General features: G+C 44.0%; 2 protein-coding genes across 7 annotated transcripts in view; one reads left to right on the top strand and one right to left on the bottom strand.

The window, feature by feature from the left end:
* VPS41 (VPS41 subunit of HOPS complex) overlaps positions 1 to 21591 on the bottom strand; it is a 409984-nt gene that overhangs the window by 256718 nt on the left and 131675 nt on the right. The window lies entirely within an intron of this gene.
* On the top strand, positions 230 to 16384 carry LOC122438565 (X antigen family member 5-like). 5 transcript variants are annotated; one of them, XR_006268588.1, is made up of 6 exons: positions 230 to 489; positions 10771 to 10994; positions 11906 to 11985; positions 12464 to 12599; positions 13005 to 13129; positions 16272 to 16384. XR_006268588.1 is itself a non-coding variant. In XM_043463549.1 (5 exons), the coding sequence occupies exons 1-5, from the start codon at positions 241 to 243 to the stop codon at positions 16302 to 16304; spliced, it is 636 nt and encodes a 211-aa protein (XP_043319484.1). In that variant the 5' UTR covers positions 230 to 240; the 3' UTR covers positions 16305 to 16384. The 5 variants fall into 5 exon arrangements, 3 of the variants coding, with proteins under 3 accessions (XP_043319484.1, XP_043319486.1, XP_043319485.1); XM_043463549.1 differs by lacking the exon at positions 10771 to 10994 and having other exon boundaries at positions 230 to 502; XM_043463551.1 differs by lacking the exon at positions 10771 to 10994 and having other exon boundaries at positions 233 to 489.

Raw genomic sequence — 21591 nt, 5'->3', positions numbered from 1 at the left:
AGCTATTCGACCCCTTCGGGAAAATCAATACAACTCCGAGAAAAACTGTATGCTCTAAAAAGCCGCGAACGGCAATATGCCTCTCGTCCTCAGGTCCAGTTCTGCCCTCCCAGTGCCTGTAACTGCCAGCGAGCCAACGGGAACTGGGCAGGAAACGAAGCAGGGCGGGTCTCGCGGGACTTCCGGCGCCTATTCGCGCCCCGGAAGAGCTCATTCCGGCGATCTCGAGGTGACCAATCAATGCCCAGAACGCTCCCTGACGCCAGACCCCAAACTGGCAGCGCATCTCGCTCCGTAGCCGCCCCCCTTGGATGTAACCATGTAGAAACGAAGGGGTGGAATTGGAAAAGAGAAGAGGACAGCTGCCGCTTAATACCGGTGTCCACTCGGACTCAGATGCAGCGGGAAGCCGGAATGGAGCGAATGGGGATGGAGCCAGTGGTGCCATGGGTGCCTCCGCTAGGAACTCTGGTCGATGCCCGACGCGGGGTAAAGGTACTCTCTGTGTTGTCATACGCGCTCTTGAATGGTACCTTCCAGACTGGGTGGTTCTACCGCTATCCCTCAGTGCTACATCCTAGGACCATACTGTTTCATCTCGTGCGCCCCTTGGTGGTGAGCCTGGGGAACAGCCGATGTAGATGGCGGTGGACTGTTAGAGGGTGGATGATCCTCCAAGGGTGGAAAGGCAACGTGAGGATGAAAACCCCGCCGATTGCTGCAATCTTGGACTCAGAAAAGTGTCTCCATAAACTGAAGATTACTTCTCTGTAGTGGCCACTATCATAACAGGAAGCATGGAAAGCATTTTCTGTGTGCTGGGCATTGTTCTTGTTTGTGCTTTCCTGTTTAATACAGAATAGGTCTCAATGTAGAAAGCCAGCCACAGTCCCCCAGCGGGCAGGGGAGAGAAAGCTTTGGACTGGGATCTGAAGGTCTGGGGTAGGGAAGGCCTCTGTTGTTGACTCCGAGTAATATGTGAGAAGGACAACAGGACATTCCATTCTGTTCGGAAAGGGGTCAACTCCGAGGGGAGCCAAGGATAGTGCATAGGTGAGATAAAGACCATGGGTTTGTCACTATCTTGTCATGCCTGAATATGTTCACTAGCAGAATCCTCAGCCTGTCTAGCTATGCCTCTGTCAACAAGTTTAATTTGCTTATTCATGCCTACATTCAATCATCTTCTCCACAGTTTCTCTCAAGCAGAACTCTGTGTGTTAGGAAAGAGAAAATCAACCTTGGCTTCATGGAACTTACATTGTGTTGGGGTCATACAGCCCCAAAAGATAAGTAATTTATCGGGTGTTCATAACTGCTGTGATTAACATTAAACCGGGATAGTGAAATAGAGAGAGGGGATATCTAGAAAGAGTGGCCAGGGATGTTCCTTCTAAGATTGTGACATTTGAACAAAACCTAGAGGAGATGCCTCTCCGGGAGATAAGTGTATCAGACAGATTCAAGGCCAGTGTAAAAACGGGAGTGGAACTCAGTGTAGAGTGTATGAAAAGAATGTTGAGGGCTATGTGACTGTCACAGCATGATGGAGGGAGGGCCGGGAGATCCGATGAGAGCGGTGATGAGGGGCGGGTCCCCTAGGGCCTCTGGCCATAGAGGTGACTTTGACTTGAGCCACAGGAGGGTTCTTACCAGAGAAGCCCCCAAGGTTCTTTCAGACGCCCAGATCACACAAGGTTTGTTGAGGATCTCTAGATTCATCCCGGGAAATCTACAGACCCTCTGCAGTTGAACATGCCTTTCCTGGAATCCACTACACTCAAGGGGAATCCCTTCTACTGCTCCCAGTGGACATCCATGTTGATTGATGATACCCTCAGGAGAGAGGAAGGAACCTCACGGTATGAGTGAGGTCACAGTCAGTCTCATAAAGGCTAAGAGGGAGGATGTAACAGACACAGAGATGGCAGGGAGAAATACAAAGATAGAACTTTGGACAGGGACAGAGAGACTATCTCTGGCAGCAAAGGATCCCCAATTAGCACCCAGCTATGGGCCCCCAGCCCTGCTACTGGATGAGGTACCTATCTCTACAGGAGAAAATAAGCTGCTCCCCCTTCCCGCCCCGCACCCCACCAGGGACTGTCTCTAGGAAATCACTTAGTTGCCCGAGGCCTGAGTCTAAATCATGCTCCCTTGGCACACATCAGAGTCCTCTGCCCTGATCAAGACATGGAGATGATCCAGTCATGGGGAGGCTCATGCTGTACACAGGGTCCCTCACAAGCTGTCCAGCCCTGACTGCCCTCCTGCTGACCTCAGTGCCAAGGAATGCTTTAGTGGGGGAAATAGAGGCAGGAATTGCTCCATTTGTGGTCGAGCCTCATGCAAATTGGTGAATATGATGTTGATCCCCACCTGCTTGGAGGCTCATCTCTGCATTTTCCACCACCACATCCCCAGGGAATGTGCAGATTACATTCAATACATCAGGTGAGCAGCTGGGTGTATGATGGGGAAGACACCGAGACATATCCTGACAGTGAGACAGTCAGAGGGTCCTTGTAGCCCTGTGCCAATGTCCCCCTCCCCCACTACATGGCCAGGGTTCTGCTGAGTCTTCCCTGCCTCCTCCAAGGAGCCCAAGCCTGCATAGAGCTCATCCTGTCCTCATGATCCGAGACCTTCCATCTGCACTGGGCCTTGGGCTCCCATCTGCAAATGGTGGCCTCTTTCTGATGGGTTGGGCAGAATGAGTGAGTGCCTGTACACAATTTTTTCACAGGGCCCCTATCAAGGGTGGTAGTCCTGTCAGGAAGTACTGTTCTCTTCAGTATTGTTACCATGGGCTCCTGTGTACTGCACATGACTTGCCCTCCCTGAGGATGGGGCTACAAATTTTATCTCTGTAGGGAGGCATGGGAGAAATCATAGCAAATGTGATATCATATGTCTACTTCTAAGACCCATGAGAGTGGGGTCCATCCAGCCTTCCTCTTAAGACTACTCTCACATGCAGATCCATGAACAGCTCAGAGACCCAACCCTCTGGACAAAACCCTCCCAAATAGTTCAGAGGCTTCATGCCTGGGACAGAGATCCACAAACAGTTTAGAGAGCACTCATCCTGGAAAGCAACCCAAAACAGCTCAAATACGTCACACCTGAGGACAGAGACCCTAAACATCTTAGACAATTCCAACTCTCAATTCAGTTCAGTCATTCAGTCGTGTCCAACTCTCTGAGAGCCCGTGGACTGCAGCATTCCAGGCCTCCCTGTCCATCGCCAACTCCCAGAGTTTATGCAAACTCATGTCCATTGAGTCGGTGATGCCATCCAACCATCTCATCCTCTGCTGTCCCCTTCTCCTCCTGCCTTCAATCTTTCCAGCATCAGGGTCTTTTGAAATGAGTCAGTTCTTTGAATCAGTTGGCCAAAGTATTCGAGTTTCAGTTTCAGCATCAGTCCTTCCAATGAATATTCAGGACTGATCTCCTTTAGGATGGACTGGTTGGATCTCCTTGCAGTCTAAGGGACTCTCAAGAGTCTTCTCCAACACCACAGTTTGAAAGGATCAATTCTTCGGCACTCAGCTTTCTTTATAGTCCACCTCTCACATGCATACATGACTACTGGGAAAACCATTGCCTTGACTAGATGGACCTTTCTTGGCATAGTAATGTCACTGCTTTTTAATATGCTGTCTAGTTTGGTCCTAATTTTTCGTTCAAGGACCAAGTGTCTTTTCATTTGATGGCTACAGTCACCATGTGCATTGATTTTGGAGCCCCCCAAAATGAAGTCTGTCAGTGTTTCCCCATCTATTTGCCATGAAGTGATGGGACCAGATACCATGATCTTAGTTTTCTGGATGTTGAGTTTTAAGCCAACTTTTTCACTCTCCTCTTTCACTTTCTTCAAAGGACCCTTTAGTTCTTCTTCGCTTTCTCCAATTAGGGTGGTGTCATCTGTATATCTGAGGTTACTGATATTTCTCCTGGCAATCTTGATTCCAGGTTGTGCTTCATCTAGCCCACTGTTTCTCATGATGTACTCTGCATCCAAGTTAAATAAGCAGGATGACAATATACAGCCTTGAGTTATGCCTTTTCCTATTTGGAACCAGACTGTTGTTCCATGTCCACTTCTGGTTGTTGCTTCCTGACCTGCATACACATTTGTCAAGAGGCACATCAGGTGAACTGGTATTCCCATCTCTTTCAGAATGTTCCAGAGTTTGTTGAGGTACACACAGTCAAAGGCATTGGCATAGTCATTAAACAGAAGGAGATGTTTTTCTGGAATTCTTTAGCTTTTTCTATGATCCAAAGGATGTTGGCAATTTGATCTCTGGTTCCTCTGCCTTTTCTAAATCCACCTTGAACATCTGGCCTCAGGTACATTCAGATCCTTAAGAGAAACAGCATTACTGTCAGCCAGTACTACAAGTGTTAAGTTGTAATCACTGTGGTTGCTGACCTAAACTGCATTCTGAAGGAATTTACGGTGAAAAACATTATGAGGCACACTGTGCTTTGGACAAGTTGGCCTTTTTTTTTACCGATACCTCAGGAAAAGGTTCAGTGACCCTAGATTCTTGCCTCTTCCCCACACAGAAAAGCATGAAAATAATGAACTTGTGACCTCTGATCTCTGTGTTTCACAGCAATCTTTAACCAATGTGCACGCCTGACTGCGTGTACTTCCTAGGCAACAATCATACTGACTTCTCTGCTACCTCCTCCAAGCAGTTTCCTCAGAGCTAACGGAGGATCTGTGTCCTGGGTTGTAGTTCACAGAGGATCTGTGTCCTAGGTTGTAGTTCCCAGAAGACTCCAAATCCAACTTAAACTCACAACTCTCCTGTTATATGCTTTTCTTTAAGTAGACACGACTCTAGATAACAGCTCTCCTTTAGGGCAGAGGCTTCACCCCTCTCCCCCAGAGCCTACAGCCTGCACCCTGGGACACAGAGCCCCACATCTTTCCCTCTGGGCTGCTGTGTTGGCATTTGCACTGAGTCTCTGTTCAGTCAACCCCAAGGGAGAGAGCCCTCCAGTCCTGCAGTCCCTGCAGTCTGCATTCACCAGCATGTCATCCTGAGGAAGGCAGATTCATCCCAGGGGTGGGGATTGCCTGAGAGCTGAGGAGTTCTGAAATTGATTTCCCATGTCTGGGTCCTCAGAATGGACTTAACCCACCCTGGTCACTTCTGGGTGTGTCGACTTTGTATCCTGCCCCACGTGAGGTTCAGAGTGAATCCCAGATCCACAGAACGAGCCCGAGGGACCTTGTCCTCTCTGTCATGTCTCATCACACACAGTGGGCAACTGAATTCTAGAGATAGGAAAGGTCTTCCCCTCACTGTGCCTATGACAGCTCCCTGACATCCCTCTAGTCATCTGTCGTTTTCCAGAGTCCCTCTCCTGGTGACAGCTGCCACAAATCCTCTCTATCCCCAAATCCCCACCCTCTCCCCTCACCTTCCACCAGGCCTCCCTCCCACTCCAGGAGCCTCTTTAGCCCCTCTCTAGCCCTGCTCACAGGGCCTCTGTTACATCCTCACCCCATCTGTGGCCTCTCACCCAGCACCTACACTGCCTCAGACGATCCCCTGAGGACGTTGCCTGCTCCCTGCATTCTGCAGGACACCTCTCTCCTGCCCACACACAGGTGTCTGTCTTAATGTCCTGGTGAGGGCTGAACTGAAAATCTCTCTAGGTTCCAGAGAAAATCCAGACCTAGACCAGGCGTCCAAGGCACTTCCCTCAGGGCTGGGGCGAAAGGGAGGGGGTCTCAGAGAGAAAGAGCAGGACTCAAGTTCCTGCAGGGGTGACAGGGTTTTCTTCAAGTGAGATGACACCTTAGAAGTGCTTAGGACACTGCAACTCAGATGACTGATTATCTAAGACTCAGAGATGCGCCCACAGATGCCAGCTGACTCCTAGAGTGACCTCAGTTATGCAGCCACTGACTGTCTCCAGCCTGTTTACTGGGCAGTGAACACTCCTGGAGACAGTTCCACTGGTCTTCCAGTGCTCAGGCCCAAGACCCTCACTGTGAACTCTTGCCCATCAACCTCAGCACCTGACTGTGTGAGCCCTGGCCTGATATGGGGTCTCTGTCCCTGTTCCCCGTGAGAGCCTGAGCCTGTGTTTTCCACGTGGGCTCCCCAGAGTGGTCTGGGATTCCTTGCCTCTGAATCCCCACAACCAATCACTGCTGCTTGTGTATTCAAATCTGCACGGTGTTGGCATGACCAAAATGGGCCTGGAGCGTCCTCCTGGACATCTGAGAAAGGGGACTCCCCTCGGTCCAGGTTTGAGGCCTGGGTCTCCAGGGTGGCATCCTCCCCATCTGTGTCAAAGGCTACAGTTTGTCACCCTGGGCAGTGGTGGACGGTTTGTCCATCCATACACAGTACTTGCATTGTTACCAAATGGAACCCTCTCCCCTGTAGTACCTTCTACTTCCTGTGGTTCCATGGAGAGCCATTTTTCACTCAGTCTTGTTGGTCCTGGGTGGGATCGGACTATTTGCATTTCTAACCATGCTCAGCCTCCCTCCTACACAACTGGTGAACTCCGTGATGAGCAAAGGTCTAAGCATCCTGTTCACTGCAGCAGAGTGTCTGTGCCAAGAATGATGTGATGTGGTAGAAAGCAAGCTTTCCTTCTCCTGCTTTACTGATGGACATCAGCTTTACTGACGGACAGCATTTTGGCAGCATCAATGAAAGTGAAAATCTTAAAAAAAAAAAAAAGGAAAAGAAAAATCCTTACAAAATCCTCGTCCTTGTTCATTTACTGTTAACAATCCATTAACTTATTATACCACATCTGTAGAATAAAGGAGAAAAACTGCATTATCATCTCAGTAGCTACCTAAAAAAGCATTTGACAAAATTCAGCATCCGTTCAAAATACAAGGACTCAAACTAAAGCAGAAGGCAACATGTTGAATGTGATATAAAGCATCTATGAAAAACCCATCGCTATCATCATACTTAATGATAAAAGGCAGAAGTACTTCCCCCGAAAATCAAGAACTATAGAAGGATAACATCTCTTACCACTTCTATTCCACATGGTTCTGGAGACGGTAATAAAGCAAGGGAAAGAAATAAAATGCATCTACATTGGCAAAGAAGTAAAACTATTCTATTTGCAGATGATCTAATCTTTTGTGGGAGCTCTCAGTGACCTTTTATATATTCCCACAGACACAGAGTCTGTCTAGTTGATCGTGTGGTTTTAATCTGCAGCTTGTGCACCTGGTGGGAGGGTTTTGAGTCTTCTTCCTTAGTCACACTGCCCTTGGGTTTCAATTGTGGTTTTATTTCCACCTCTGGATATGGGCGGTCCACAGGGGTTTGCTCCTGAGGCTGCCTTGGAGGACTTGGGTTTGCCCCTGCGAGGGCCAGGTGTGGAGGTGGTGCAGCTGCGTGAGTCACAGGGGTTTTGGCAACATCAGGTACTCAGGGGAGTTGGCGGCTAGGGCAGCAGGAAGTATAGTGCTCTAGAGGGGTATGGCAACCAGTATTGGCCAATACACTCCAGTATTCTTGCCTGGAGAACCCCTCTCCCTGACAGAGAAGGCTGGCAAGCCACAGTCCACAGGGTCACAAAGAGTCGGACACTACCAACGTGACCCTGCATGCATAGACGTAAGTCTTTTCTTGTCTGTGGCAGCTCTGCCCCAGTGCGAGTTGAGCGTCAACGTTGCACAGCAACTCGGCGTGCAGGGACCCTGGCGGTGGCAAGTGTGCAGGGACATGGACTGCCTCTGCCACAGGAGTTATAGCCCTATCAGAGTCTTTTCTCGAGGCTCTTGTAGCTGGCGATCAGAACGCCTCTTTGGCCAGTTTTTCTCCATAGCTCCGCCCATTCAGACACTTATAGTGCTTCCTTACCTGGGATCCTTCTCTGTTGTTCAAGCATCAGTCACTTAAAGAAGCACCCTGGGTGTGGTCCTACTCTGTAGTTTGGTGCATCAGTCACTTAAAGAAGCACCCTGGGTGTAGTCCTACTCTGTAGTTCAGTGCGTCAGGCATTTGATGGGCCAGCCTCTCTATTGTTCAGCTGCCAGTGCTGGCATGTTCGAGAGGCAATGGTGATGGCTCCACGCCCTACACATGACTCAGCAGTATCACCTTACTTCCATGGCTGCCCGAATTTCCTCCACAGGCATTTCCCACCACAGTTTCCTCCCTTACATCCCGTCCATCAGTCTCTCTGCAGTCAACAGCAGCCCTTGCCCTGGGATTGTTCCACAATCCCTAAACTCCAGCTCCCAGCCACTGCACCATCTAGGGTATGTATGGCTGTGGCAAGGATGTCTGATTCGCACTCCATTTAGGGTGCCACAGATGAGCTGTTTCACTCTCAGCCTGAAATGTTTCTCCTCTGACTCAGATAATTGCCCCATGTGGGGATTGGACCCTTGCTTCAGTTCCCCCACTGACCGAGGGCAGGTCCAGCCCTACTAACACTCCTCTTTTTTCTCCCTAGTTGCCTCATCCTACCGAGTTTTGTGTGGGTCTATATATTCTTTTCCACTGGTCAGGTGCTGCTATCTGTGCTCGGCTGGTGTTCTGCATGCACTTCTGTGTCTGAAGGTATATTCCTGATGTATCCTTGGAGAGAGATGTATTCCCCATCCACCTACTCCTCCACCATCTTGTCGATCCATGATATAATCTTGTGTATAAAAAATTGTGAAGAACCACCCTCTCCCCACAGAAACTGTTAGACCTAATATAGGGGACGACAGGTTTACAGAATACAAGGTCATATACAAAGAGCAAATAGATTTCTATACACGTTCAGGACTTGTACAATACAAATTACAAAACATTGCTGAGTGAAATGAAAGACACTCTAGATGAGTGAAATTTTACTTCAGTTCAGTCGCTCAGTCGTGTCTGACTCTTTGGGATCCTATGGACTGCCACATGCCAGTCTTCCCTGTCCATCACCAACTCCCAGAGCTTGCTCAGAGTTTTAAGGACTTTGGAGATCACATTTGTGGATTGGAAGACTCACTATTGTGTTAAGATGGCAGTACTCCCCTAATAGAGGCCTATCAAAATTCAAACTGCTCTTTTCCCCTGGAAATCAACAAACTGATCCTAGAATTGTAAGAATTAAAAGGGTCCTGGGATAGCGAAAACAGTGTGGAGAAAGAACAAGTAGTTACACTTCCCAATTTCAAAACCCACTTCAAACCTAGAATAATCAAGACATTATGGTACTGACATAAGGATTGTATATAGACACACAATGGAATGGAATGGAGAGTCAAGAAACAAGCCCATATTTCTATGGTCAGTTGATTATTGTGAGGGGTGTAGAGGCCATTCAATGGCAAAGAATAATGTTTGAACAAATCGTCTTGGAATAACTGGATGTTCACATGCAAAAGAATCAATTTCAACCTATACCTCACACTGTATATAACAATTAACTGAAAATTGATAAAACACCCAAATATAAGAGCTAAAACTATAAAGTACTCAGAAGAAAACAGAGATGTAAATGTGAATCTTGGATTAGGCAATGATTTCCTAGATATGATACAAAAAGCACAAGCACCAAAGGAAACAAAAATAGGCAATTTGGAATCATCAAAATTAAAACTTGCATCCTTCAAATGATACTATCAAGAATGTGAGATATCTAGGGCACCTACTGAATGCTGGCAGGGAGCCTTGAAACCCAGGCGGACCAGAGGAACTCCAGAGCAACCCTGTATGATGTGTGGGTGGGGAGCGAGGGGGGAGGAGTTGTGGAGGCTATTTGGGGTTCGTGTTCCTGAGGGTCAACTAGGGGAGGACAGGTTTTCCTACACCTGCAGAGTGGGGATGGCGAGAGACCCTTGGGTTCGCAAATGCTCCCTTGGGCTCTTTGCCATCAGACTCCTTCCTCCACTCCTATACACTGGCAACCACAGATATATTTCTGTGCCTATACTTGTGCCTTTTCCAGGAATCCATTGACATGAAATCATATAATATAGCTTACTGTGTCTGACATGTCTCATTGGCACAGCTGAGATGCATCCTTGCTGTTACATGCATTAGTAGTTCCTTTTTATGTGACTGTGTAGTATTATTTTCTATGAGTATACGCTTTTGTTTTTCTTTCATCTGTATACCAGTTGTTGAATAGTTGGGCTATTTCTAGGTTTGGCTATTAGGAGTACATGAGTAGAATATTTGAGTAAAGGTCCTTGTGTGAGCATGTTTTCCTTTCTCTTGGGTAAAATTAAAACTCCTAGTAAGCACGAAAATTCCCACTATAATAGAATAAGAAGAATGTGCTACTGGAGAAGAGTGAAGAACTAGCTACAGAAGGAATGAAAAGGCTAAGCCAAAGTGGAAAAAACACCCAGTTGTGGATATGTCTGGTGGTGAAAGTAAAGCCTGATGCTAAAAGAACAATATTGTATAGGAACCAGAGGTATATTCAGAGAAATCAGTTACCAGTTCAGAGATTTAAATGTGCAGTGCTCCAAGCAAAAAATGGCAACAGAGGTATGGATTTATGTATTTATTCCATGGAAATGAGTAAAGCCATTGCAAGCATGATGGAAAACCCAGAAGCAGAGAAAGAAATGGTTCATCAAAGCATGTATAAAAATAGGTATTAAAAACCTTAATACCTATTTCTGTCATGAGTGTCTTCCTGAGACACATTCTCCACCAAGGGTAACCTGGGACTACCTATCACCACAGTTTGTGGATGCATAAGCTAGACTGCCCTGGAAGGAAAAACATATAGTCTTCAAGCCCTTTTCTCATCCTCCAGAGACCCTGCGGTTCCAGGACTCTACCTCAGTGGCGGGAAAACCTCAACCTGCAGTGCAGATGCCCAAGTCAGGGCGCATGCGCAGTGTGTGCGCACGCGCCTCTTTCTGCGCATGCGCCTTAGTGCGCATACGCCTTCCTGAGCGCATTCTGTTAGAACCGTTGGGCGTGAGACGGGCGTGTTTATTCAGTTCCAGTTCATTCTCACTACTTGAGACTCACCAGGTAGGTTCACAAATCTGTCCTGTCTGGAGTTTAAGTGCTTGTGCGTGTCAGGGGGAGCCAGCGAGTTTGGGTGGGTCGGGCAGTGCCATCTGGGGCCTTTGAGGAGGAAGGCCCTCGAGGTCATCATCTTTCTCCTCACAGGTGTCGCGACGCCCTAGATCTTGTCCTGGTGGCTGGAGAGGAAGGGCGGTGGGCAGAGGAGGGCAGGGGTTCAGATGACAGTGGGGGGAGGCTTGGGGGTGCTGTTTGAGATATCTAGCTCATTGGAGCCCTGGAAGTGATGACAGATCACAGAATCTGCGGCCGGGAGTGGGACCTGGGCAGGGGGCAGTGTGAGCGATTAAGGAGAGGCCTAGAAACAGGACCACGGTGGGTTTGTGACCCTATCACGAGTTTTGTGGTAAGGTGCCAAGACAGAAGTGGACCGGTATGCTCTGTATGCAGACCCAGCTCAGCCACAGACGCTGAGAAAATCGCCATACTTAGGCTGTAAATACTAACCCATTCTTCCTGTTCCCACTGAATTCCAAGGGAGTTGGGGAAAATAGGTCTGGCGAATAGGAGTGGGACAAGAGCAGTAGTCCTGAATTTTTAAATTCCTAGCAGTATTTCCCTAACTATCTTCATGATGGAGAATTCTGTTGTGAAATCAAACTTCCTCACAACAATTCTCTGTCTTCTTGTGTACCTTAAGGTGATTTCTCTGCCAGGTTAGCGAAGATACACATGGCTTTGCAAGCAACTGAATTTGGTGTCATTGGAATGCATGTACACCCATACTTAACCAGAGTTTTCTTTTGAAAGTATTTTCACAGTTTTAAAACATAGGAAGTCAACATATGGTCATAAAAGTTATCAAATACAGCTGTACTCTTAAATACATTTTCTAAATCACAACATTCTACTTTCAGGGAGAGATATGAGTGGGCAAGTGGCATCAACATTGGGACCTACAGGTCAACATTCTTCCCAGCTGGATGAACCTGTGGTTGTGAGTACCTTAGCATTTGATATTTTCTATTAGCACAAATTTACTTTTGAGAAAATGATGTTAAGTAATGCAGATGCAGTGATAAAGGTCTTCCGTGCTGATAAAGGGTGACAGTTTGTCTTAGGAAGGAACACTGATCCAGATATATTACAGTCTGGCGTTGCCTGGATGAGTATACTGTGAAATTCCTGGAAATATGCCCAGTGACTTCCTCCTCCTGCTGTTGTTAATAACAACAGATTGCGCACTTCCATCTCAGCATAGATTTAAATAGCTTCCAAAGTCTTTCTGGGTAACTATTATGGGAGCTAACTCTTCTCTTTGGGAAGAGTAACTTTATTAAAAGTAAGTACGTAGAATTGTGTTGGGAAAACGTTTTTAGGCTTACTTATGATTAGATATATCTGTGTATTATGTATATTTATGCTGTTAGATGTGTTAACAACAAAAAAGTTTACTTGCATGCACACTCTACTAGGACCAGCAGCCCAGTGTTGAGAAACCTCAAGAGGAACCACCAGCTGAGATTCAGGATATCACACCTGGAAAGGAGGAAGTCAATGGAGAGGATCCAGTGAATCATGATGAAGAGAAGGAGAAGGATGCCCCTGGAGGTAACGTGTATGTGTGTATCATGTCTTAAGACATAACCAGTAAGATGAGGAAAGGAAACATTAGAAAAGGACTTCAGACACTTCCTAAAAACTGAGGAGAGTATAGTTTGCAGTTTAGTGCGGTCGCTCAAATGTTGCCGTGTTTTCAAGACAAAGAGAAGGGGACAACTGAGTTGTCTGAGGACAGCCCTGGGAAAAGAAAATGGTCATAACATCTGGAAAATTCTGCTTTCCGTTTTCTCCAGCAAAACATTCCTGGAATAATGCTCCTGAGGTTCTTATTCATCACATTTTTACCAAACTAGCCTAAGGCTTTTAATTCATAACACCGAGGGGATCAATATTATCATTCCCTTGTTTATAGTGTATGCTTTACAGCTGAATTCATACTTTTTTTTTTTAAAGATTGTGACCTGGAAACTGATCTCCAGGAATTGGCTTTGGCAAAGACTGGGGGTCAAGGCGGAGATGGTCCTGATGTCAAGGAGGAGATTGCATCAAATACAGAGACTGTTGAAATGCCAGAGGAGGTATGTCATCCATTCAGAAAGTAATTTATATGGTTTCTGTTTTTCAGAATATTATATCTTTAAAAATATAGAGGGAAAATTACTATTATTTTAATAACAGAGTTCACATATTCTTTGAAAGATAATTCAGACCCCAGATGCCTGAGTGCCTGACTTACAGACTTGCAAATAAAGAAACAGAGAGGATCAAAGCCATATCGAATTGAAAATAGGAAACCGTTTCCTTCTCTTGAGTATAAGTACTTTAACCAACAGCTAATAATTTTCAGGTTCTTTTATAATTTCTGCTTGTAACAAATATGGAATGCATTTTTAATAAATATCAGTTTATATGAAATATGCTCAGGTATTCATGTAGGTTCTAGTACCAGCTTTAACATAATGTGTGTGATTCTGTGAAATCCCTTAACTTCTAAACTTAATTTTACTCATGTAAGTTGTGAATTCAGAACAGATACACTAAAATGCTCATTTTTCAATGCTAATTTTTGCATTCTCTGGTTCTCTTCGATGGAATACATACAAGGATACTCTCTTTTCCATGATTTATTTATCATAAAATAGCATCTTGAGTCAAATTATAACAGGGGAATTGAGATTTCATTTTCTGATGGGGAACACAGGTACAACTGTGGCTGATTTATGTCGATGTATGGCAAAAACTACGACAATACTGTAAAGTCATTAGCCTCCAATTAAAATAAATAAATAAACTTTTCTTTAAAAAAGAAAATGAGCCAACATTCTGCTTGATGTTTGTTAAATTCTCTCAAATTCTGAATTCTGTAGCTCTTAAAAAGCAGTTGCATTTTAAATCCTTTCCCCAGTGAAGCATGAAATGACTGAACAATGAAATGGCCAAAGATAGTCTAGTTTCCTCTATCTGTGGCTGATCAAGTTGAGAGAGTGCATGTAGTCAGTGCTATTCAAGGCAGGTGTGAGTAAGATACACATGCTAAGCACACTGCCTGCCCCCACATTTGGTCTGTTTTTTTTTTGAGGGGGTTGCTTATTTTGGAGAAGGAAATGGCAACCCACTCCAGTATTCTTGCCTGGAGAATCCCATGGAAGGAGGAGCCTGGCAGGCGACAATCCACCGAGTCGCAAAGAGTCGGACACGACTGAGCGACTTCACTTCACTTTGCTTATTTTAATTGGAGGAGAATTACTTTGCAAGACTATGATGGTTTTTGATGATGGTTTTTGCCATACATCCCACTGTCACTCATAAAGTACTAATAAAAATCTGAGCCTCATGATATAATCATCTCTAGCCATATCAAATATGTTATTTTTCCTCTTTGATGTAACAGTTTAAAAAGTTTTGAAGGTCAAAGTCTGTAACTCTAGTTCTTCCCACGTAATCAACTTAGTATCTTTCATATATGTGTTTTCCAAAATTGCTGACAATTAATTGCATGGTTCCAATTTTAAAGGAGGAACTTCATAGTTAGGGAAGAATTTACTGTGTATTAGCCTTCTAAACATTTTCACTTTACATTTTTGTTCCATTCCATTAGAACATTTAGACAAAAATAGGACTTCCAGACTACCTCCAAGTAACTACAGAACATGATTAAAATGTTCTCATAAAAAAATCTTCTCCCTAAATATGTGTGGTACTTGAAAAGAGCAATATATAAATTACAAAGTACATAAATATAAAATCCTACATCCAATATAAAAGGGAAGAAAAATAGCAACAGAAGAAACTGAAGGGAAAAAGAAAAAGATACTTAATAAAACACAGGTATCCATTGTTAGGAAGAGGAAAATAAATTCAACTAATAAATAAAGACAATGTGGTAGTTTACATACTTTTTTAACACATATATATACATTTTTTAAAATATTCTTTTCCGTTGTGATTTATCACAGGAGATTGGACATAGTTCCCTGTGTGGTATAGTAGGACCTTGTTGTTTATCCATTCTGAGTGTAATAGTTTGTATCTGCCAACCCCAAATTCCCAGTCCGTTCCTCTCAGTTTACATAACTGTGAAGAAAATGGACAAACCCAAGTACACATAATAAGACATATGAACAAGACACTTAACAGTTAGTATATTACAGAATTAAAACAGTATAATCTGCAATTCAGATATTTTCAGAATATTGATGAAATGGCTAATAGCATAGAAAAACAAATATTTAACATACCCCACAGAAACTAAACAACTAAACATCACAGATACTTTGGATGAACTTTTGAAATTGGTCAGAGTTGTCTCTCACAAACCATTATCCTTTAGAAACAAAAAAAAAAAAATCTGCTTTTCCAGACTTTCTTTCTGTCTTCCTATTTGCTTTCCTGTCTCACTCATACTCCCTCTTGCTCTCCCTTTTCTTCTCTTCTCTCCTTTTTTTCTTTCTTTTTTTGGTGTGGCTGTGCGAAACAGTCCTATTTCTGCTTCACATGTTGATGTCACCATGTCGCCAGTGATAGTAATGACTTAAAAGTAGTGTCACCATCTAATCTATTATACCAACTGGAATGCTTTCCAGGGTGAAAAGAAACATTTAGAATTATATGAGGGCCACAAGGAAAGCGGGGGCAAATGTTGAACCAACTTAAAACAACCATATCAGGGATAAACTAAAACAAATGAAAATTTCTATACTTTTCCACAGTAGAGAAGAAACAAATGTAATACTGGCCTTTTTATTTACTTCACTTAAGCAATAACAGAGGTAACAACTATTTAGCTATCCTATATTCAGAATATTATTTCAAATCAATACATGTAAATGATACTTTGGGGGATGTTTTTGTTTCATTTTTTGTGTATTTTGTTTTCCTTAGGTTGTTGTTTGTTGTTAGATATTTTACTGAATGTGTACACAGTTTTGCCTTCTACTGAAAACTACATTCTGATAGGTTCCATTGATTTATTTGTTCTGAACTCAGTGTCCTTGTTTTCTTGTATAACTAGGAAGAGTAGTGTGTTTTTAAAAATACTTATAATGTGCCTGAAAAGTCTATAAAATTTCTAGAGAGGATGAACTGAAGGTAAGCCAAAGGGTTGCCCTTAGTGTTCTTGCTTTAGTCCATTTTATAGAACTACAACTGCAGTGAACTTTGTATACCTCTCCTCTCATCGAAATAAACTTCTGCTAAGTAAGTTTAATGTTTATATTATAGGTGAAGGGGAACCATTTGCTTGAAAGAAGATAAACTGAAACCATCTATGGTGTTCTTATGCTGTTTATTTGACTATTAAAGTTCTCTCAATAAAGTTTCATTTTCTACTTGCACATTTTTTGTTAACTTTTCCCTGGATATTTAATGTTATTGAAACTTCATGGTTTGCGATTTTTATTGTCTAGTTGAGGATGTATGTAGAGATAGAATATTTGTATATAGACTTTCTGTCCACCAATTCCTCTAACTATGCATATTAATTCCACAAATTTAGATCTAGATTGTTTTTGCTTTTCAAAACATACTATTATATTTGATATCAACAGTTTCTACTGGCTTAAACCTTAAACCTTTCCTCATTTTGCAGCATTGAACAAACCTAGCCAGAATAGTCTTGACTAAAACAGGTGATAATCGGCATTTTTCCTGATACGAATTGAAAAATTTTCTGCATTTCAACCCTGTTTACATTCCTTTTTTGTAGATATACTTTATCAGAGCAAGTTCCATTCTATTCCTAGCTTGCTGTCTTAAATATAGATTAATTTTCATCAAACAGTTACAATGCATCAATTGTGATGATTACAGAATTGTTTTCCTTCCATTTTTTGATTACTGTGGTGAATTGCATTGGTAACCTTATACATGTAAACCACTCTTGCACTTCTAGGGTTAACAAAATTTGGTCATAATATATTCTTAGGTGTAATCTACATGTTAATACATATACATACATATATATATACAACACATAAAAAATTCATAAAAGCCTTTGATCTTCTCTTGAAGATATGGGTTTACAAAATGCGCCACCTAGATCTCATATGGTCCCTGATGAAATCATTAACAGAGAAACATTTTTTAATACTTAATATACTTGTATTGTCCTCTAGAGAAATGAAATGCCAAAGCCATTGATAAAGGTTCTAGGGAGACAGAGAATAAAAACTGCTGTCAAATTCCATGGCAAATGCCACAGGGTATCTTTCACACACTCCTGACTTGCCTTCCAAGTTTTTTTGGGTACAGGGAGAGAGCAACCACAAACGTCTTTTCTTTTCCATGACATCCTCCATTGGCTTGATAATCACCAGATCTCAGACGCCCTCCAGCGGTGCTGTGTGTGTGTGTGTTAGTCACACAGTTGTGTCTGACTCTTTGCAACCCCACAAACTGTAGCCCGCCAGGCCTCTCTGTCCATGGAATTCTCCAGGCAAGAATACTGGAGTGGATTGCCATTCCCTTCTCTAGAGGATCTTCCCAACCCAGGGATCTAAGCCTGGTCTCCTGCATCACAGGCAGATTCTTTACCATTAGAGGTACAGGGAAGTCTTCCAGCTGTCTGATATCTCCCTTATATCCTTATTATTACATAATAACAAAATGCTTACACATCTGTCCCGCATCTGTATCCTCATGCACCAAAAAATATATTTATGCAACAAACGACCTATTCAGAATGCACTCTCCTTAGGGACTAAGAGGGGAATATAAATAGCAGCTGTTGTGCCCTTACAGAGGTCTGAAAATCCAGGTCCAAAAGGACTGAAAATGGGAGGTAAAAAATGGTACAGATGGTAAAGAATCCACTTGCAGGGTTGGAGACCTGGGTTCGATCCCTGGGTCGGGAAGATCCCCTGGAGGAGGGCATAGCAACCCACTCCAGTATTCTTGCCTGAAGAATCCCCATGGATAGAGGTGCCTGACGGGCTATAGTCCATGGGTCGCAAAGAGTCAGACACGACTGAGCGACTAGGCACAGTACGTGACATAATTAAGAGTCTGGATACTGGCTCTGACACATAGTGTGTGAAGGTGAGAAAGGTATTTACATCCTTTGGATCCATTTCCCTATTTCAAAAATGGAAATTACAGGTTTACACTAAATATTCGTTATGAAGAATAAACAAAATAACATGTGAAATAAGCATTTGTTTGAAATTGGATAGCCTCCAACTAATAAAAATAATTGAAAAAAAAAGAAAATGGATTTGGCTTATTCTAATCCAGTTTTCATTTAAACTTTCAAAATTTTTAGTTTCATTTACCTTTACAACTACAATTCTCTCAAGTGATACAGATATTGAATTTTAAGTAGACTATAAGACTAACTTTTAAAGTGAATCACACTTCAGAAACATATTTTGTCTAAATAAATATATTGACTCAATAGCGGTGCAGCTGGTATCAGACATAGTATCCATTCTAAGGTTGGTTTGTAAATAAGGACTGACAAGGCTACCCTAAGTCATAGTATGTAGTGAAAACTATGATCCTTGCTGTGTGTGATGACAAAGAAAATAAGCCGATATTCTGGTCATGCAACATCACACAACTCAACACCAGACTCTGTCACGTAGTCAGGCAGCCAGTCCCTAAGTAACACTGCAGGGGCTACAGGACCACACAGTGTACCAATGAGTTGTTAGTTTGTCACCTTCTACGGGCTTGGCCAGTAAGGAGACAATGAACCTGAATGGATTCAGATTCTAACTGAGAGACAGTGCAGAAGCAATATGCCCCTGGTGTCAGTTGCCTTGTCCCTAGTCCCACGGTTTGACACTGAATTGGAAGGCCTCAGTAACAGGCACTGCAGGTGGTGGGTCTCTGCCGGGAAAGAGCCCACAGCTGTGCCCTATGGACTGAGCAGCTCTGTAGTCCACAGGTGTACTCTCAGCTGGGGCTGGGGAGACCACCCTATGTTCAACGGAAACCAAAGGTGGGTGAGTAGCAACTTTGTTTCACCTCCAGCTGGAAAAGGAGGCAGGTGAGAAATGGCCTCATAGTAGTTGTTCATCAGGCTGCTTATCTCTCCTTGCTACAAGAGCAATCAGTAGATTCTCTGCCAAGATTCAAGTCAGCCTGCAGTTTAGCCTTGCCTACGTAGCCTAAGTGGGAACATGCAAGGTCACCAGGCCACCAAGACAGAGCCACACCCCTACAGTGTCTGGAACAAGACACAAGGCTTTATGTATGGTGCTACAAATATGACACCTATATACTGACTCCTACATGGAGGAGATGCTTTTCCTGTCAGTCATTAAAAATATCCCTTCATTTAGTACACACACATTGATTACTAGCATGTTTCAGGACCTATCTGCAATGCTTGCAATAACAAGACCAGTGATGTGAGGTGGATGATGGGAATATCACACTGGTGGACCAGACAGACCCATAAACAGAAAAGAAGTGCAAGGGAGACACACAGGGAATGGACCTAATGGGAGGGGGGGACACAGTGAGTGGGGTGGCCAAGAAGCAGGAGGAAAGCTAGAAGATGAGGTTCATTGTAAGAGTGAAAGAGGTTATATATAACACAATCGTGCTTTGACCCAGGCTGTGGATGAGAGTCCCAACCTCCCCTGCATCACTGCCCCGGTTGAGGGTGATGTCTGGGAGTCTACAGATTCTGAAGGGAAAGGAGAAAGAAAATACATAGTGCAGGGGGTACATGCACCCGCCTGATAGAGATGCAGGTGCAGGTTGTTACAGTAACCAGGTGGAGATGAGCAGAGTTGGATTCGGTGACTCAAGGATGAAATGTGGAAGTGAATGTAAAGGGAGAAAACACATTGAGAGGGGTAAACAGCTCCAACTCCCATTTCTGTAGCAGGGGAGGTGCTCCATTACTGTTGTGAGAAGGCTCCCTGGTCTGAGCTCTGGGAGGGAGTGATGAGCATTCTAAGGACCCACATCAAACCTAAGCAGGGGGCGCTGAATGTGTGAAGACATAAGTCTCAGCCTTCACCACTGACAGACACAGAAAGCTTCTTAGCCCTGCTGAGAGTGGGGCCGTGGCACCTTAGGGAAGCTCAAAGGGAAGGTGGAGGTGCTGGTGGTTGTTCAGTCGCTCAGTCGTGTCCGACTATTTACGACCCCATGACCTGCAGCACGCCAGGCTCCTCTGTCCTACACTATCTCCCTGAGTTTGATCAAATTAATGTCCTTTGTGTTGGGCGATGGTATCTAATCATCTCACCCTCTGTCGCCCCCTTCTCCTCTTTCCTTCGATCTTTTTGCATCAGGGTCTTTTCCAAGGAGTCGGCTATTTGCACCAGGTGGCCAAAGTATTGCAGCTTCAGCATCAGTCCTTCCAGTGAATATTCAGAGTTCATTTCCTTTAGGATTGGCGGGTTTGTTCTCCTTGCTCTCCAAGGGATTCTCAAGGCTCATCTCTAGCACCACAATTTGAAAGCATCAAGTCTTTGGCACTCAGCCTTCTTCATGATCCAACTCACACATCTGTACATCACTACTGGAAAAACCATAGTTTTGACTCTACAGACCTTTGTCAGCAAAGTGATGTCTCTGCTTTTTAATATGTTGTCTAGGTTGTCATCGGCCTCCCCAGGGCCTCAGCGGTGAAGAATCTGTCTGTAATGCAGCACACTTTGGAGATATGGGTTCAATCCCTGGGTCAGGAAAATATCCTGGAGGAGGGCATAGGAACCCACTCCAGTATTCTCATCCGGACAATCCCCTGGACGAGGAGCCTGGCAGGCCCCGGTCCATGGGGTCGTAAAGAGCCAGACACTACTGAAGTGCCTGAGAATGCGTGCAACCTTGGTTTGTCATCGCTTTCCTACCAAGGAGCAAGTGTCTTTTAATTTCGTGGCTGAAATCACCATCTGCAGTGATTTTGGAGATCAAGAAAATGAAATCTGTCACTGCTTCCACTTCCCCCCCTTCTATTTGCCATGAAGTGATAGGACCAGACGCCATGATCTTTGTTTTCTAAATGTTGAGTTTTAAGCCAGTTTTTTCACTCTCCTCTTTCACCCTTATCAAAAGGTTCTTTAGTTGCTCTTCCCTTTCTGCCATTAGAGTGGAATCATCTGTGTATATGTGTATCTGAGCTTCTCGATACTTCTCCCAGCAATCTTGACTCCAGTTTGACATTTTGCATGATGTACTCTGCATATAAGTTAAATAAGCAGCATGCCAATATACAGCCTTGTCATACTCCTTTCCCAATTATAAAGCAGTCAGTTGTTCCAACTCTGGTTCTGTTCCTTCTTGACCCGCATACAGGTTTCTCAGGAGACCAGTCGAGTAGTCTGGTACTGCCCTCTGTTTAAGAATTTTGTGTATCTGTTGTGATCCACGCAGTTAGAGGTCTTAGCATAGTCGATGACACAGAAGTAGATGTTTTTCTGGAATTCCCTTGCTTTCCCCATGACATAAGAGATGTTGGCAATTTGATCTCTGGTTGCTCTGCCTCCTTGATACCTAAGTATATCTGGAAGTTTTTCGTTCACATACTGTTGAAGCCTAGCTTGGAGGAGTTTTCTAACCAGGAGGCTTCAGAAATTGGGGA

Source organism: Cervus canadensis, chromosome 3, assembly GCF_019320065.1.
Source record: "Cervus canadensis isolate Bull #8, Minnesota chromosome 3, ASM1932006v1, whole genome shotgun sequence".
Classification (NCBI taxonomy): Eukaryota; Metazoa; Chordata; class Mammalia; order Artiodactyla; family Cervidae; genus Cervus; species Cervus canadensis.
This window is presented reverse-complemented; position numbering and strand designations above follow the sequence as displayed.